This window comes from Gossypium hirsutum, chromosome A06 (assembly GCF_007990345.1).
Source record: "Gossypium hirsutum isolate 1008001.06 chromosome A06, Gossypium_hirsutum_v2.1, whole genome shotgun sequence".
NCBI classification, from domain to species: Eukaryota; Viridiplantae; Streptophyta; class Magnoliopsida; order Malvales; family Malvaceae; genus Gossypium; species Gossypium hirsutum.
Genome location: NC_053429.1, coordinates 126,987,510 through 127,003,442, shown reverse-complemented (window position 1 = coordinate 127,003,442; position 15,933 = coordinate 126,987,510). Strand labels below are relative to the sequence as shown.

At 32.1% G+C, this 15,933-nt stretch overlaps 3 protein-coding genes across 5 annotated transcripts; 2 read left to right on the top strand and 1 right to left on the bottom strand.

Moving 5' to 3' along the window:
* Nucleotides 1-947: 947 nt before the first annotated feature.
* On the top strand, nt 948-6,374 carry LOC107960267 (putative ALA-interacting subunit 2). The gene is made up of 9 exons (XM_016896574.2): nt 948-1,274; nt 2,184-2,299; nt 3,150-3,211; nt 3,348-3,422; nt 3,546-3,662; nt 4,729-4,799; nt 4,940-5,237; nt 5,537-5,826; nt 5,936-6,374. Exons 2-9 carry the CDS (start codon nt 2,260-2,262, stop codon nt 5,988-5,990), a joined length of 1,008 nt encoding a protein of 335 aa, XP_016752063.2. The 5' UTR covers nt 948-1,274; nt 2,184-2,259; the 3' UTR covers nt 5,991-6,374.
* Nucleotides 6,375-9,579: 3,205 nt separating this feature from the next.
* Nucleotides 9,580-10,334, top strand: LOC121230579 (solanesyl diphosphate synthase 3, chloroplastic/mitochondrial-like). The gene is made up of 4 exons (XM_041115494.1): nt 9,580-9,634; nt 9,782-9,849; nt 9,973-10,071; nt 10,155-10,334. Exons 1-4 carry the CDS (start codon nt 9,580-9,582, stop codon nt 10,332-10,334), a joined length of 402 nt encoding a protein of 133 aa, XP_040971428.1.
* A 119-nt stretch (nt 10,335-10,453) lies between these two features.
* Nucleotides 10,454-15,400, bottom strand: LOC121230859 (uncharacterized). 3 transcript variants are annotated; one of them, XM_041116364.1, is made up of 5 exons: nt 14,747-15,400; nt 13,021-13,540; nt 12,785-12,895; nt 11,689-11,821; nt 10,454-10,718 (listed from the first exon to the last, which is right to left on the bottom strand). In XM_041116364.1, the coding sequence occupies exons 1-5, from the start codon at nt 15,217-15,219 to the stop codon at nt 10,525-10,527; spliced, it is 1,431 nt and encodes a 476-aa protein (XP_040972298.1). In that variant the 5' UTR covers nt 15,220-15,400; the 3' UTR covers nt 10,454-10,524. The 3 variants fall into 3 exon arrangements, 2 of the variants coding, with proteins under 2 accessions (XP_040972298.1, XP_040972299.1); XR_005928984.1 differs by having other exon boundaries at nt 10,671-10,718; nt 11,689-11,831; nt 14,747-15,399; XM_041116365.1 differs by lacking the exons at nt 10,454-10,718; nt 11,689-11,821 and adding an exon at nt 12,219-12,317 and having other exon boundaries at nt 14,747-15,399.
* Between the last annotated feature and the right edge of the window lie 533 nt (nt 15,401-15,933).

Sequence of the window (15,933 nt, the reverse complement as noted above, 5' to 3'; positions counted from 1 at the left end):
AACAATTAAAATGGTAAATGATAATTTTATATCTAATATAGCTCTACTTAAGTCTTTTTAGTAGGGCAATGACTAAATTAATCCATTTAATAGTAGATGGACTAGTTTAAACGGGTTTTTATAATATAAGGACCTCTCAAGCACATTCATTAATGGTAAACTACAGTTGAGGCCACCCAACTACAAAAATTTTACAACATGATCATCCAACTATTTAACGTAAAAAAAATGCAAACATCCAAAAAAATAAGATATTTGGATGGAAAGACAAAAATTGAATAGTTGAATGACCATTTTGTAATTTTTCATAGTTGGGTAACCAAAATAAATAAATTCACTAATAGTTAGGTGACGTTTTATAACGTTTCATAGTTTGGTGACCAAAAACGAAAAACCCTTAGCTGAATGACTACTAATGTAGTTTACCCAAAAATAACTAATAATGAAAGGGATAAAAGCAACCTTTAGTCCCTAAAATTGGTAATTTGTTTCATCTTGGTGGCATGACTTAGGTAGTTAGTAACATATCGTTTTTGTACATATCGTTTTTGTTTTGATAGTGGTACGTATCAGTACCGATGTGTTTCGTTATACCATTTCAAGTTTATCTACATTTCTATTTGTACACACATATCTATATTTATAGTGTAATTTTTAATAAATTATATATTATATTTACATGCAAATATATCTAAATTCCATTCACACAAATATATTTATATAAAAATATAAATTAGGTTGGATAACTAAATTTAATAATTATGTTTTAAGTTGAAATGTAATTTTTACAATATTTAAGATAAAAAAATAAAAACCAAGTTTAACTATCAATTAGTATGGGCCGATATAAAGTTAGTATTAATTGAAACACAGTGGAACGACCGGTACACATTGAAACCCATATTACTTAGTATCATTGAGGATCAGAATGGTACAGCCGGTACTAGTACAATGCCAACTACCACAGATGTGACACAATCTCAAACATAGAAAATTTTCAAGTATAGAGATTAAAATGAAAGGAATTATCAAGTTTAGGGACTAAAGGTTAATTTATCCCAAATAAAAAAAATATTATCATTTTATTTTATTTTGCTTGACTTTGGCATTTTCCTTTTTCCCTTCCCCTTTTTTCCCTCTTAGAAAATTGAAAATTCAGATTTAAAAGATTCTAATTTCTTGAACCAAAGCAATCTTTTTCACTTTTTGATTCAATTAGCGAATAAAAGAAAACCCTAACGGACCTTCCATTTTCAAAGCTCTCACCAAATCAGGTAAATCTCTATATATTTTTTGCTTTACTTTTGGTTTTAATTCGATCTTCTTTTCTCGTGATTGAGTTCTTTGTTTTTAGCTGATCGGAGCTATGTACAGGTTGCCGTGGATGTGAGAAAAGAAAAGTGAAAGCCTAGTTAATGTTTTGGAATATTTATTACTTAGATAGACGAGTTTTCTAAATTCAGGATTAATGAAATTATTGCAGATTTGAAATTTGTAACTCTATGCTCTGTTTGTTTGGTTGGAAGTTGTAGGATTAGGTATTTTAAATTCGAATCAATGATGAGATTGATCTCTGCTTTGAGTTTAATTAGAGCTATACTTCTGAGTTTGTAACCTAGGAATGGAACCAAACTCTGTAAAATGCATGTGCTTAGAGAAATGTTGGATGTGAATTGAATGATGAGGATGATTAAATGTAGAATGTAGTTGAACTATCTTTCAGTAGAGGTTTAATACTGAATTTTAAGTAAAAGTGCATGTGTAAAAATTATGTTTTGGATCGTTTATCACTTAGCTTCAGGATGGAGAAGTTTTCTAGATTCAGGATTAATGGAATTATTGTAGATTTGAATTTGTAACTTTATGCTACGTTTGTTTGGTTGGAAATTGTAGAATTAGGTATTTTGAATTTGAAGGTATGATGAGATTGATCTCTGTTTTGAGTTTAAGTTATACTTATGTAACCTAGGAATGAAATCAACATTGTAAAATGCATGTGCTTAGAGAAATGTTGGATGTGGAGTGAATGATGAAGATGATGAAATGAAGAATGTAGTTGAATTATCTTCTAGTAAGGTTTAATACTGAATTTTAAGTAAAAGTGCATGCATAGAGATAATGCATAGAGATAATCTTTGTGAAGGTTTGTGCTTTACCACCTTGATTGGTCTGTTGTTATACAGGAACTCAAAGATTGCATTAAGGGATTGCTGTATTTGGTGGGAGTGGTAGAACATCGATTCCGGGTTTTCAGAACTGATGGATACGGATAGAGAGAGACACAGCGCCAGAGAAACAGGTTTTCTATTTTAACTCAATGTTTTTAGTTTTTGGACTTAGAGGCTTTTTTACTTAATATATTCGTTGGTTTGGTTTTATTTAGATTCATACACACACACACACACACACACACACACTCTCTCTCTCTCTCTCTCTCTGAAATAGACACCCTAAGAGATCCTCATGCACTACCCACCTAGGACGGCTGCAGAGGCATGAATATACATGCTTCCCTATCTTTCATGCATGTGCTCAAGCTCCATCTACAAGTGAAGATGTACAAACAAACATAATTGCTTCAAAATACAAGTTCTTTTGTTCTTTTTATGTATCCGTTACCTGCATTGTTTGCATTTTTGTGCTAGAAAAGTGTAAGCAAATTTGTTTGTCCATGTCACTGTGTCCTCACATGCAACAGAGGCTGTTCTCGCATCAGTGTGTGCAAGCATGTGTTGTCGAATCTTTTCTACTTGTGGAGTTGCAGCAGTGAGAATAGTCAGTGGAAAGATGGTGCTTTGTTTAAATCTTCTCTCCATAATCACCATCAAGTAAAAATGATCTGTTATATACTGGACTATTTTTGGTTAGAACACGTTAAAATTTAAAATATATGGATAGTTATGCTAACTGCTAACAAAAGAAGGTTGGATGATATCTAGACATGCATAAATGCATATGCATTGATACTCAACTGTGAGCCTGGGTCTGCATTTCATTGCAAGTTTGCAACTTTGGCTTTCATATCAGAAGTACTATATTATATGAAGTGGTGGCAAAGCTGTCTGCAATTGTCTCCAATTTTGTTTTTCAGTCTGGCAAGCAATCGAATATTGCCTCATAACATTTTGCTTGTTATGGTTGTTTTGCAGCTTTTTATCTGTTTACTCAGCAAAGTCTTCCGGCTTGCAAACCTGTCTTAACACCAGGATGGGTGAGAGCATGACAACTCTCTTTAATCCTCAATTTTTAATTTATCTCTGGTTAATATTTAACTTGCACTTTGTAGTGTTGGCTGTCTTTAATGCTGGTTCTTATCTAATTTTATAGTGTCATTTTCACTTCTGCAGGTTATAGCAATATTTTTGTTTATGGGTGTCATTTTCATTCCTGTTGGCCTGGTCACTCTGCGTGCTTCTCATTGTGTAATTATCCATTCTATGGTTCTTGTTATCTCATGTGTCAAGTTATTATTGTACTTCTTTTCCTAGCATCTGTTGTTCTATCGAGAACATACATGTGGATAACCTTTTCTATTTGATTGGTAGGTTGTTGAAATTGTGGACCGATATGATATTGATTGTGTACCTGAGTCATCTAGAATGGATAAAGTTTCATATATCCGAGATGACTCAATTCCCAAGAATTGTTCTCGTTTCATGAAGGTGATACTTCCCTTTCTTTATTGATATATCTTCAGTGTGACAATCTTTACTTCCTATTTAAGTAACCTTTAAGTTAGCGTAGCCAGTTCTGCCTATTACATGGAAGGTGTCTTGCATTTCACTATATGCCGAGCTATATACCTTTTCTTCGGCAGTCATTACAAGGCATTACACTGCAGTTAAGACTGCAACTGAGTGCTTCTGTCTTTCTGGATTATTACTTAGGCTTTCAAATTTACTGAGTTAAAACCTCTGGTTATCTGTGAGTTTATTTGAATTGGAAGGAAGGCTAACTGAACTAATGCACGGTAAATTTGCCTTACTGTGTCTATCAAACTCGAACTAGTTGGTGAAATCAAATTAACTTCTTTTTTCAATATGTTTGAGAACGTTTAAAATGCTGGATCTGTTTTTTTTCACCAAATGTTCTTTTAAAGTTTCCAATGCTTTGACTCATGATCATTTCTGCCTCTTTTTGTGGATAGTATTTCTTCCTATCCTTTTACCATAACCTTAGCATGTCATTCTTATTTTAGGGTTAATATACCATTAGTACCTGTGTTTGGCTTCAATATTCAATTTGGTACATAAGTTTTTTTTTTGTTCCAATTTGGTACCTGAGTTTGGATTCAATGTTCAATTTGGTATCTAGACCAAACAGCATCACGTGGCCCAATGAATATATGGCATGTGTGCTTTTGTAAAAAACCGTAGGTACTTAATTGGGACAAAAAAATCCTCAAGTATCAAATGGAAAAAACAAAGGTACCAAATGGAACATTATAGCCAACTCGAGTACCAAATTGAACATTAAAGCTAAACTCAAGTAACAAATAGTATATTAACCCCTCATGAATAGATGCTGAGATAAACAGCTACTCGCTTCAAATGTAGGTGCATTTTTCTTAGTAGAATACCTTTATTCTGGTCTTAAAAATGCTGCTTGTTATCGTTTTTTGGTAACACATCTTTGTTTTTCTTCTTCACGGAATGCGTTTAAAACGCTGGTTCACCGTGGATTTTTTTTTAATGTTTGTTTATTTTGCATCTATAACTTGTTTTGTAGGTGCACAAGTACATGAAAGCTCCAATTTACATTTACTATCAACTCGATAATTATTATCAGAACCATCGAAGGTGCAGGCTCTTTCACCTAATCATTTAATGCTTTAACTCGATCAACACTGATGATAAATTGATTCAGAGCTATATTACATTTAGCTTTAATCTCCATTGTTTCTTCAATTTGCACTTTGTTTGTTTTAAATGTTTTCCAGGTATGTCAAAAGCAGAAGCGATAAGCAACTCTTGGATGGCCAGAAGTATCATGACACAAGTTCTTGTCAGCCTGTGGAGTCGAATAACAATAGGCCTATTGTTCCTTGCGGATTGATAGCATGGAGTTTATTTAATGATACATTTGAATTTATTCGTGAGGGAGCAGAACTCAAAGTGAACAGGAAAAACATTGCGTGGAAGAGTGATAGGGGCCACAAATTCGGAAAGAATGTATATCCTTTCAATTTCCAAAATGGAACCTTGATTGGTGGTGGAAAACTGAATCCGGAAATTCCTGTAAGTATTACCTTGGTATCGAGATTTTCTACTATGGCCTTTCCGTGTCTTTTTTGGTCACCCAACTATCTTTTATTTTTGGATGTTTACATTTTTGTGTTAGGTAAAATTGAATAGTTGAGTGACCATTTTGTAACTTTTCATAGTTAGGGGACAAAAAAGAAAAAAAACTATAGTTGTGATCTCTATTGTAGTTTACCCAATTACTTATTAACTACCAAAAACACCTGTTTCCAAACTCCAATAACCACTTTTCTTTGCTCTTTTTGTGGCCCGGCTGAATGGATGCATTTAATTAGCTAAGCGACCAGGAAGATCTTATTGTATGGATGCGTACATCTGCTCTCCCTAGCTTCCGGAAATTGTACGGGAGAATCGAAGAAGATTTGGATGTTGATGATGTCGTAGTAGTCAATCTTACAAACAACTACAACACTTATAGTTTCGGTGGTAAAAAGAAGCTCGTCCTTTCAACGTCAAGCTGGTTAGGAGGAAAGAACGACTTTCTTGGCCATGCTTGTGTCTTTGTCGGATGTTCTTCTCTTACGCTTGCTATCATCTTCATGTTGCTACATGTAAAATATCGAAGGTAAAAATTTCAAGAGGTAATACAAAATAAGTTTATCTCTTAAGAACGGATATCATCTCTTCATATGTTATAAAAGGCGTTAACCGAGTCATAATCGTACCGTTTGCAGGCCTTATGGAGACACGAGTTATTTACCTTGGAACAGGAAAAGCTTTTCAGGGTGATTCAGACAAGATCGACATACATTCGAGCTTTCTCATTGGTGAGTGATTTTTATATCATAATCCGGAAAAAAGCACATTTAGCTATTCCGTTTCGGAATTAGGAAAAAACGAGAAGAGAAAAATCGAGTGGCATCACTAGCTGGGTTATATATACATTGTTTATAGTTGAACCAGAGAAAATATCATCAGGCAATCCCTTTGTAGGTAATATTAATATAATTCATGTTTTTCTTTTTTCTTTTTTGTCTCATTTGTGTAAATATTAATATAATTCATGTTTTAAACTTATTATATTAATATATCGTGTCCTATTTATTACATTATTTTCATGTTTTTGTGATATTTGTATCATATCGTATTCAAAACTTTTATTCGAATCGGATTAGACCAGTTAGTTGAACTACTTGGATTGGCAATTGGTCGAGATGCTAGTATAGAGAAGTTTTGAGTCGGTTAATTCAGGAATGGGTATAGATCGGTTGAACTAGATTTTTAATATATGTTTTTTTTATGAATTTTTAATGATTTATTTAATTGAATTGGATGGATTAATGGAATCAGTTGAACCAACAAACCAGTGGATTTACCAGTTTGTCAGATTCTGAAACCTAGATCCAAAATTGATTGCTCTTCCAGATCTTGTGATCGGTAAATGATTGAAGCAAGCAACAAATCTCTATCTTCATTGATCAAAGTGATGCTCTTTAATGATCCGTCACTTGGTTGAAAAAAAATGAACTAAAGATGGAATTGAATCAGTCGATTGGATTAAAATAATTAAATTGAGAATCAAGATCAGATTAAAATTGAATTGATGATTAAATAAAATTGGATTGATGATTAAATTGGTAGTAGTTTGTTTAAAATAAGTAAATTATTTAGAAAAAAAAACTGTAAAAATCGAGTTAATTAATGTTTTGGTCTAATTTAATCAGTTCACAGTGATTCATAAATCAATTGATTTTATACTATTTAATTGATTTGATTTAGGCAACACCTGATTTAGGGATTGGTGAAATGTTCAAATTGATCAAATTATCGAAAATTATTTGATTAGGTCAAATTTTGATTAATTCAAATTTTGATTAATCTAATAGAAGACTTGTGACATATTATTAAAATTTTTATTTAAATCTTAATGATATTTCAACCTTTTAACCTGTTAGTTTATATCATTATTTAAATTATGGATATGGTAGATTTGAATATTTACAGATATCTAATTTGTGTTTTTACACATTTGATTATTGCGGATTTAGATAATATTTAGATTTGTATTATAAAATTATTATTCCTCGTGAATTTAAAGCGGATATGAATAGATATATTAGATATCCATTATTTGAATTCGTAGATCTTATTAAGATAACATATATGGATTTGGATTTAGATTTAGATAATATGAATTCACTCGTTAGAATGATTATAAATTTGATTTTTGTATTTAAAAATAATTGGCATAATGATAAATTTAGTTCTCAAGGTTTACATTTCGTCAATTTGGCCTTTATTATTTTTTTGAACTAGATTTGGCCATTAATTTTTCAAAAAGTATCAATTTGCTTATCTTCAATGAAAATAATAACTAAAATATTAATTTTTAACGAAATTGGCGTGACAACCTACGTGGTAGTCCATATGACATTATTTATCTTATATGACACGCCAATAAATAATTTAAAAATTATTAAAAAAAATCAAAACTCAAAAAGGATTATAAAAAAAGTTCATAGAAGTTTTAAAAAAATTAGCATGAAATATACGTGAATTGCCCATGCAGGCTGCTATTTTTAAAAATTGAACATTTTAGTCAATATTTCCTTAAAAAAATTAATTTGACTCTTTTTCAAAAGTTTGATGGTTAAAATTTGACTCTTTCCAAAATATTAATGGCTAAATTTAGCTAAAAAAATAATGACTAAATTGAAAAAAATATGTAAACATTAAAGACTAAATTTGACATTATGCCAAACTAAATTTATCGGATTTAAATTTGGATTTGGATATCTAAAAATGATTAGAAATTTTGAAATAATTTTTTTTTGCAAATTTAGATATATGATGAATAATACATTTATTTCGAATTTAAATAATAATACTTGGATAATTTATCGATAATAAACTGATTCAAAATTTTAAGCAATGAGTGATGCATGAATCCAATCTTGATTTTGTGTAATTTTATATGTAAAATAATTATATTTATGTGTTTATTTAAATATATATAATTGAGGAAAAGAAACTCATGTTCTCACGCCTACAACATAATACTCTTGCCATCAAGCTAAAAGATTGTTGGCACAGACAAATTACATCATATCAAAGTTCATGTATCAAAATACACATTAAATTTAAATTCATGTATAATTTTGAAATTTGACTATAACTCCATCCACCAATATTGTTACTATTAAATAAAATTATTTAAATATAAATACACACTTTATTTATATTTTATTCTTATATAAGTAGAAACAAAATATTCTATTTTTTTTAAATCCCAAAAAAAATACATAAAATCCTATTATTATCCCATAAAAATATGCTTTGATATAAAAAAAATAGAAAAAAACTCACATGCCTTTGTTTTCTATTGAATGTAAATTAACAACCAATTTTTTTTAGTATTTTTCCTTACAATCCTTTCCTATATAAACTCTAAATCAATCTTCAATTACTCCCCCAAAAAAATTCCCAAAAAATATTTTTTATTTTTAAAATGATGAAAAGAGTGAGAATAAAGAAACAAATGAATTGGGTCGAAATAGCACACGCGCGTCTCATATCTCCGAAAAGATCCCCAAGTTGTTCAAAGCTAGAGACAATTTTAGAAGAAGGGTGTTACGAAAAAAGCCATGAAATTTGGATCTCAAACAAGATTTTCCTTGTTGTTCCTTTGCTCATTTCCATGGTGTTTTTGTTTCTTGTAATGCAAAGAACTCTCAATTTTTAGTATCATTGAAGAAAAAAAAATTGAAATTTTAATGGGAACTTTTTTGGGGAAAGATTTTAAAGGGTTTTTTTTTCTTCTTCTTCTTGTTTTGAGCTAAGCATGGAAATTGAATACAATTTTATATAACATTTGTAATTGTGAGAAATTTGTGTGAGATTTTGGTCCCTAATTCTTTTGGAATATTGTTTCAATTTTCTTTTATCATGGCTTATTATATCAATACAAATTCTATACCTTTCTTAATCTAATGTTTATGAGTACTCTATGTTTTAAAGGGTATTTACTTGACAAAAATGGTTAATATTTGTTAGTCCCTGTGTTTCTATTTAATTTGAGATTTAGTCCCTGCACTTTAAAAATTAATTTTTTTTTATTTTTTCAATTTAAAACCTTATTTTAATTATTATCATGGTTGGTAATTTCCATTAAAATTTGTTAACTTAATATGTTTATTTTTCATCAAATCATATGAAATATTATGTGAGGGAATCCTAATTAACAGATTTTGATCCAAAAAACTTGCAATTTTTTAGATTAAGATTTTTAAATAAAAAATAGGAAGATTTAATTTCTAACTTTTTCTTAAAATATATTTTAACCAGAAAGTATAATGATTTCTCCAACAGTTGCAAAGCAATGTCCCTCTTATCCCATCATACACTCGAAGTTGCAATGTCGGGTTTCGAATACGGCAAGAATTTGGTTTGTAAATTTCGTAAAATGCCATCTCGAGTTTTATGGCATGTCCAACACATATTTGGATATGGTCTCTAAATACTCACCTAAGTTCAAGGAACATAGTTCGTGTTTTACCGTGTGTTGGTATATCAATTCGTAGACGATGTTCTCGATTTCACAGGCACATCAGCCTCCCTGGGAAAGGGTTCTTTATCTGATATACGGCAGGTAATTCATCGTGACCTGCTTCTACATCTGTATCCGACATATATTAGGACATACTCCTCGTTTTCTTGTAAGTATCCGGTTCCAGCATATATTCAGACACAGGTATACAAATGTTTTTTACAGGGAGTTGTAACTGCTCCAATATTATTTGCTATGGAAGAGTTTCCTCGGTTAAAATCGGTGATTCAGCAGGGTTTTGACAACCCTGCTAATGTTGATACCGTAAGTTTGAATATGCAACCCCGATGCTACTTCAATCGAACCGGTGAATATGCATTTCAATTCACCAAATTTTACGGTTGCAGGCTCTAGAGTACCTATGGAAGAATCGTGGAATACAGAGGACGAAAGAGCTAGCAATAAAGCATGATAATCTTGTTGCAGCAGCCATTGATTCTTTGCCCGAAAGTAGCAACATTGACGTAACAAAGTCGAGACAAGCACTTATTAATCTCACTCGAATACTCGTCACTAGGAACAAATGAGAGAAAAACTGATTCCCAGGTTTCAATCGGTAAAGTGTTCTTATCTCACATCAGTTTAGATTCTGTACATTACTTGTGTTCTAAGTTAGATGCTTAAACCTGATTTTGTCACTTTGAAAAACATTAAACAAACATACAACATTCTTTATATATCCATAAGATTTATACAACATTCTAACTGCAATTTTTCTTACAATATACATAAGATTTGTCTGCAAATCGCCATGTTTTTTTTGTCTTTTAAGCTTTTAACACGGCCCTTATTCCTTCGACTCCGTGGACTCCTTGTTTGTTCCAAGCTTCCCAAAAAGATTCCAAAATTCCTTGCATTTTTGTTGACTTGTTGAAGAAGACATCTTGGGAGATGAATGCACTCCATGCATCCTATTCATATACACCGTCTTTTATTAAACCTTTTGATTTAGAGTATAAAGTTTAAAAATGAAACTCCAACTTTAAACCTCAAGAACATTAGTTTATAAGACCGAAGAGCTTTAATCGAATATCTAACGGAGCTGGTAAGCAACCTAGCTCAAATCCTGACCTCAAAGCTAGTTCATAAGATGTGAAGTAATTTGTAGCTTAAACATCCCAAGATGGAAAGTACAGGGTTTAGAGTTTAGGAACTTATCTCTAATATCAGGTCAAACTCTAACCTGACCTTAAAGACAACCCGAAGACGAGAGAATTTAGGGTTTATAATTTAAGGAACTTAGCTTATATGAGATGGAGAATTTAATAGGGTGCATAAGTTATACTCGATGCGAATCTTGCCCTATTTGTATCTCTGCAAACTTTTTTCTTGTTGCAAAAGAAACTAAAGTAGTTCAGTATCTTGCTAGTGGGCATATAACATGATGGTTCCTGTACTGTTTTTACTTTAAAACCGATACGGTACCAACCATTATAGAAGATAAGGATGTTCGATAAAAGTTTACTTGGACGATGGAAAAGGCCTTCTCTGCTACATATTGGTGCAAACTCTAACCCGACCTTAAAGACAACTTGAAGACGAGAGAATCTAGGGTTTATGATTTACAGAACCTAGTTTAATATCGAGTTAAACAGAAATTAAAACCGTAAAACCTCAAAAGTTAATTATAAGGCGGAGAAGTTATTAGGGCAGTGTATAAGTTATACTCGGTGTGAATCTTGCCCTGTTTGTATTACCGCAAACCTTTTACTTGTTGCAGAAGAAACTAAAGTAGTTTGGTGTCATGCTAGTCGGCTTATAGCCATTACGAAAGCTAAAGATCTTCGATAGAAGTTTACTTGGTGGATGGAAAAGGCCTTGGGTTTAAGGTAGTACCGATACATTACCAAACCATTATGTAAAGATAAGGATGTTTCTTACCTGGAGGATGGAAAAGGCCTTCTCTGCTACATATTTTTGTGATAATGTTGCACCTCTTTGTTGCAGTTTGTCTGGGTGAAGACATAGCCTTGCTTTTTGATAAGCTTTTTTCACTTGTGAGCTTTCTGCAAGGCTTGTGAGATCTATCATGTGTGTTAGAATTGTGTGACCCAAATTCTAAGAGATTGCTTGCAAGTCAAGTTAAACAAAAATATATTTTCTTTCTAGAAGATTTAGTATTTATTAGTATAATATATTTAGCATTTATTAGTATAGTTTATTTGACTTACTAATTTAGCCTATAAATAGGCTCCTTTACAATCTTAGAATTGAGAGACACCCATTAGATTAGAACTCATAACACATTCAGAGAATTTTGTGTTTACGTTTGAGGGTTCTTTGTTTTTCGGGTTTTTGGGGTTTAGTTTTTATCTCCATCTTTTGTACTCTTCATTCTTTTGCCATTATAGTAAAATTATCTTTGCCTGTGGTTTTTTATCCTCTTTTGAGGGGTTTTTCCACGTTAAATTTGTGTGTTCATCTTCTCAATTTCTTCTACTATTTTTACTTGTTCGTTGCTTATTCGGGACGATCCTAACAATGTGCCAACCACTATTTTCCCATAGAATCTGTAATTCATATACATACACATATATAGATAGATAAAAATGAATTAATAATCCATTCTATATCAGCCTGTAAATCAATGAAATCCTTAAAAATAATGGGAAACTGTCGAGGGATTTTGACCTCTCGGGGAGAAGTCTTTGATCTGTCATCTGTCGAGATTGGCTGATGAACCTCTTAGCAAGCCTGGTATTGAGTCAGGAGTGTCTATACTTGATTTTATCCCCGAGTTTTGTCTTCCGTGTCTGCCGAGAACCTCGTTGGGTTCACATAGGGGAAGTGTTTTTACCTACCATACTAAGGACATGGGTTCAAATCCCACCAAATTGTGAATTTGCATGGTGGGTGAAGCCACTCCCCCGCTTTGAACCCGGCGAGGTTAGACACTTCGAGCCCAATACTGGATTTGTTGAGGTCAAAATCCCCTCAACAGAAACCAAAAGCTGGGTTAATAATAATAATATCTTACATTATGAAGTGTTGAAAGGAGCATTCGGATGTTATTTTCATTGCCAGATGACCAATGCTTCACATCTTGGTCTTTTTCTTCTTCGGCTTTCGGTTTTCTCGGTTTTTCTTCCTGCAGAGATTTAAGAACTAGAATTTACTTGTTCGTGTCTTAAGAGAGTTCGTAGATGATCATAACCCGGAAAAATCATAATAAATTTAAAAAAAAAAAGGATAGAAAAGAAAAGATTAGTTTACCAATGGAGATTGCATTGTTTGATCATTTTCATGTTCTCTTTGGGTATTGTTGTATCTCTCTTTTGCCCAAGCAATGGCTTCATCAATTGAAACTGCTTCTTCACTGCCACTTTGTCTAAAATCAGAGTTTATCTCAATAACATAAGAACTCATTCCGTCTTCGTCATCCTCGTCATCATCGTATTCATCTTCTGAGAACGGATTAGTCTGGACTCTGGCTATGGTCTCAGGTTCTTGATTAAAACATGAAGACAGAGACGAAGGGGAGTTGAACTCCGAATCATCGGCCAATGATATTTTGATGCTTGAAAAAGAATGGGGTTCCAAGCTAATGGTTTCCGGGGAAGAAGTACGTTTGTTGAAACGATAAAGCGATGAGCTTTTCATCGGATTATCAATACGGTTTTCGTTTTCCAAGTGAAGATTTCCATTATAAAACGAAGCAGTGCTTGGAAATGGAGGCATCTGTTGTTGTTGTTTTGATGGTTCTTGATTTGTCACCATTGTTGCTGAGTTCCATCTGCGTGGAGTTATATCACGTAAGATTACAGCATTCAACAAATTCAAAACGACGGCGTTTTAAAGAATTTTATTGTGGTTAAAATATGGCATAGATCCTGCACTCTTCACAAAATTAAATTAAATTTTTTTACTTAATATATAGAAAATATTAAATTAATTTTATTTTATTAAAAAATTAAAATAAATTACTATTTTTTTAAAAATGAGATATTTAAATTACTACAATTTTCTTTCATCCAAAACTAATCGAAATAATATAAAATATTATATTAATAAGATTAAAATTAAAAGACTAATAATCTTTTAAAAACTAATATTTACTTTTATCAAATAATATAATTATATTTTATACTTATGTTTATTATTTTATCAAATATTTTTTAATATAAATTCAGTAATTATCAAATTTAGCAATAAATTAAATTTTCAGTTTATCAAACACACCCTTAGTTCATGTAACTACGGGTCTTGATCTCATTAAAATTTAAATTATCTTGAATTTTAACCTCAAAATTTTATAATTTTATCTCAACTTATAGTAGAAAATCCGGAATTTGTTCTTTTTGTGGGCAACACTAGAAGGAAGCAGGTAATGGTATTGGCCTCCTCAAAATGAAAAACCACACTTTAGGCCCTTTAAAAATAATAAAGTGTTAAGGTAATTTAATGGTAAAAAAAAATATTTTGTCCTTGTTTAGATTTAAAATTAAATTTTGACCCTCTAAAATGAATCGTTAATCCCTTAAGAAATTGTAAAATTTTATGTTTATATAATGATACAATTGTATTTTTAACTCTTTTAGCAATCTATAATCTAAATTCACCTCTCTAAGGAAGTCTAAAATTTTTTTAGAGGGGTTGAAATTAAATTATAATTTTTTTAAGAGAGTCAAAATGTAATTTTTCCATTATAACCTTATAACTTTATAATTGTTAAAAGGACTGAATCACAACTTTATATCATTTTACAGGAGTTAAAATATAATTTTATCATATATTAACTAGAAAGCATGTAAGATACTCAAAAAGACAGTGTTTTGGTGTTTTATGATATTTGCTTTCCTACCCCTAATTTCATCTTAAAATAAGACTCGAGTCAGGGATATAAACGTCAAACAACAAGACAGTAAAAAAACAGCTGAAACTTTAGAAAACGGTTAACAAAAGACGTTTATGTTTAAAAGCTAAAAGCCGACTGATTTACGTGAGCTTTGGCGCAAAATACGACGACAGTCCGATATCATCACCGTCCGGTCGACGGAGGCAGCTCATTTCCTCCCAACTCATCACCGAAGATGAATCCGACTCGGTTCGTTCCCAGCTAGATCGCCGGAGATCATCATCTGACCCGAAAATGTCAGTGGAGAACAACCCTTCCACTTTGGCCGGAATCCTAAACGCCGGCAAACTCCTCCCACCCTTAATCGAATAACACGAACTGAAATCCAATGGCCCGAAAGCATCATCGTAAAACGACGCCGATTGGGTTAAATCATCAGTGAACTTCCTGCAAAGCACACTCCGCGGTGGACCACCGAAGACGTCGGAGAAATCATGATCATCAGCCATGAAAATGGCGGCGTTTTTGTGAAAAAAACCAGTGTTTTCCATGGGTTTTCGATGTGGGAAATTTTGGGTTATTGAGACTCCAACGCACATTCGCCAATACTCTTCCATTTAACTCGTAAAATTAATCAAATTCTATGGCTTCGAGTTCTGGGTTTTTTGCGAAGAGGAAAGATTTACTTAGAGATTTTTGGGGAAAAAAAAGGGAATTTAGGGTTCTTTTTCTTGTTGGGGTAATTGAAATTATAAGCTTTAAAGGGATTTTATGAATGATGTGGATGAAGAAGACGATGAGAGGTATATATATATGGGACCGGAGCATTGATCACGTCATGCACCATCAACGCGGACATATGCAAGCTCGCGTGGAAAAGTCTTTGTTTCCTTTTGGTTAACATTTAAAAATGTAAAATTATGCTATTAGACCCTGTACCTTACATAAGAAAAATTATACTGAGGTCACTAAACTATTAGTAAGTTTACGTTTTGGTCACTAAACTTCAAAAAGTTACAAAATGATCACTGAACAATTCAAAAATTTTCATTTAAGTCTCTAGGCTGTTAAAATGGCTATTGTATGGCATTTTCTATTTGCACCGCCTGCACCAAATTGAAAATTCTCATTTCTTTTCTCTTCTATAGTTCAGTTTTTTTTATGAAACAACTTTGAACATCATGAATCTGCAAACTAAAATCCAAACAACTTTTTTATCCGATCTCCAACAGTAATTGTTAGATCAACTTGAATTTAAGGTATGTTCTTCAACTCATCAATGGGTACTGATTCACTGTATCGATCGTCAAATCGTTGTTTGGAGCTCACTA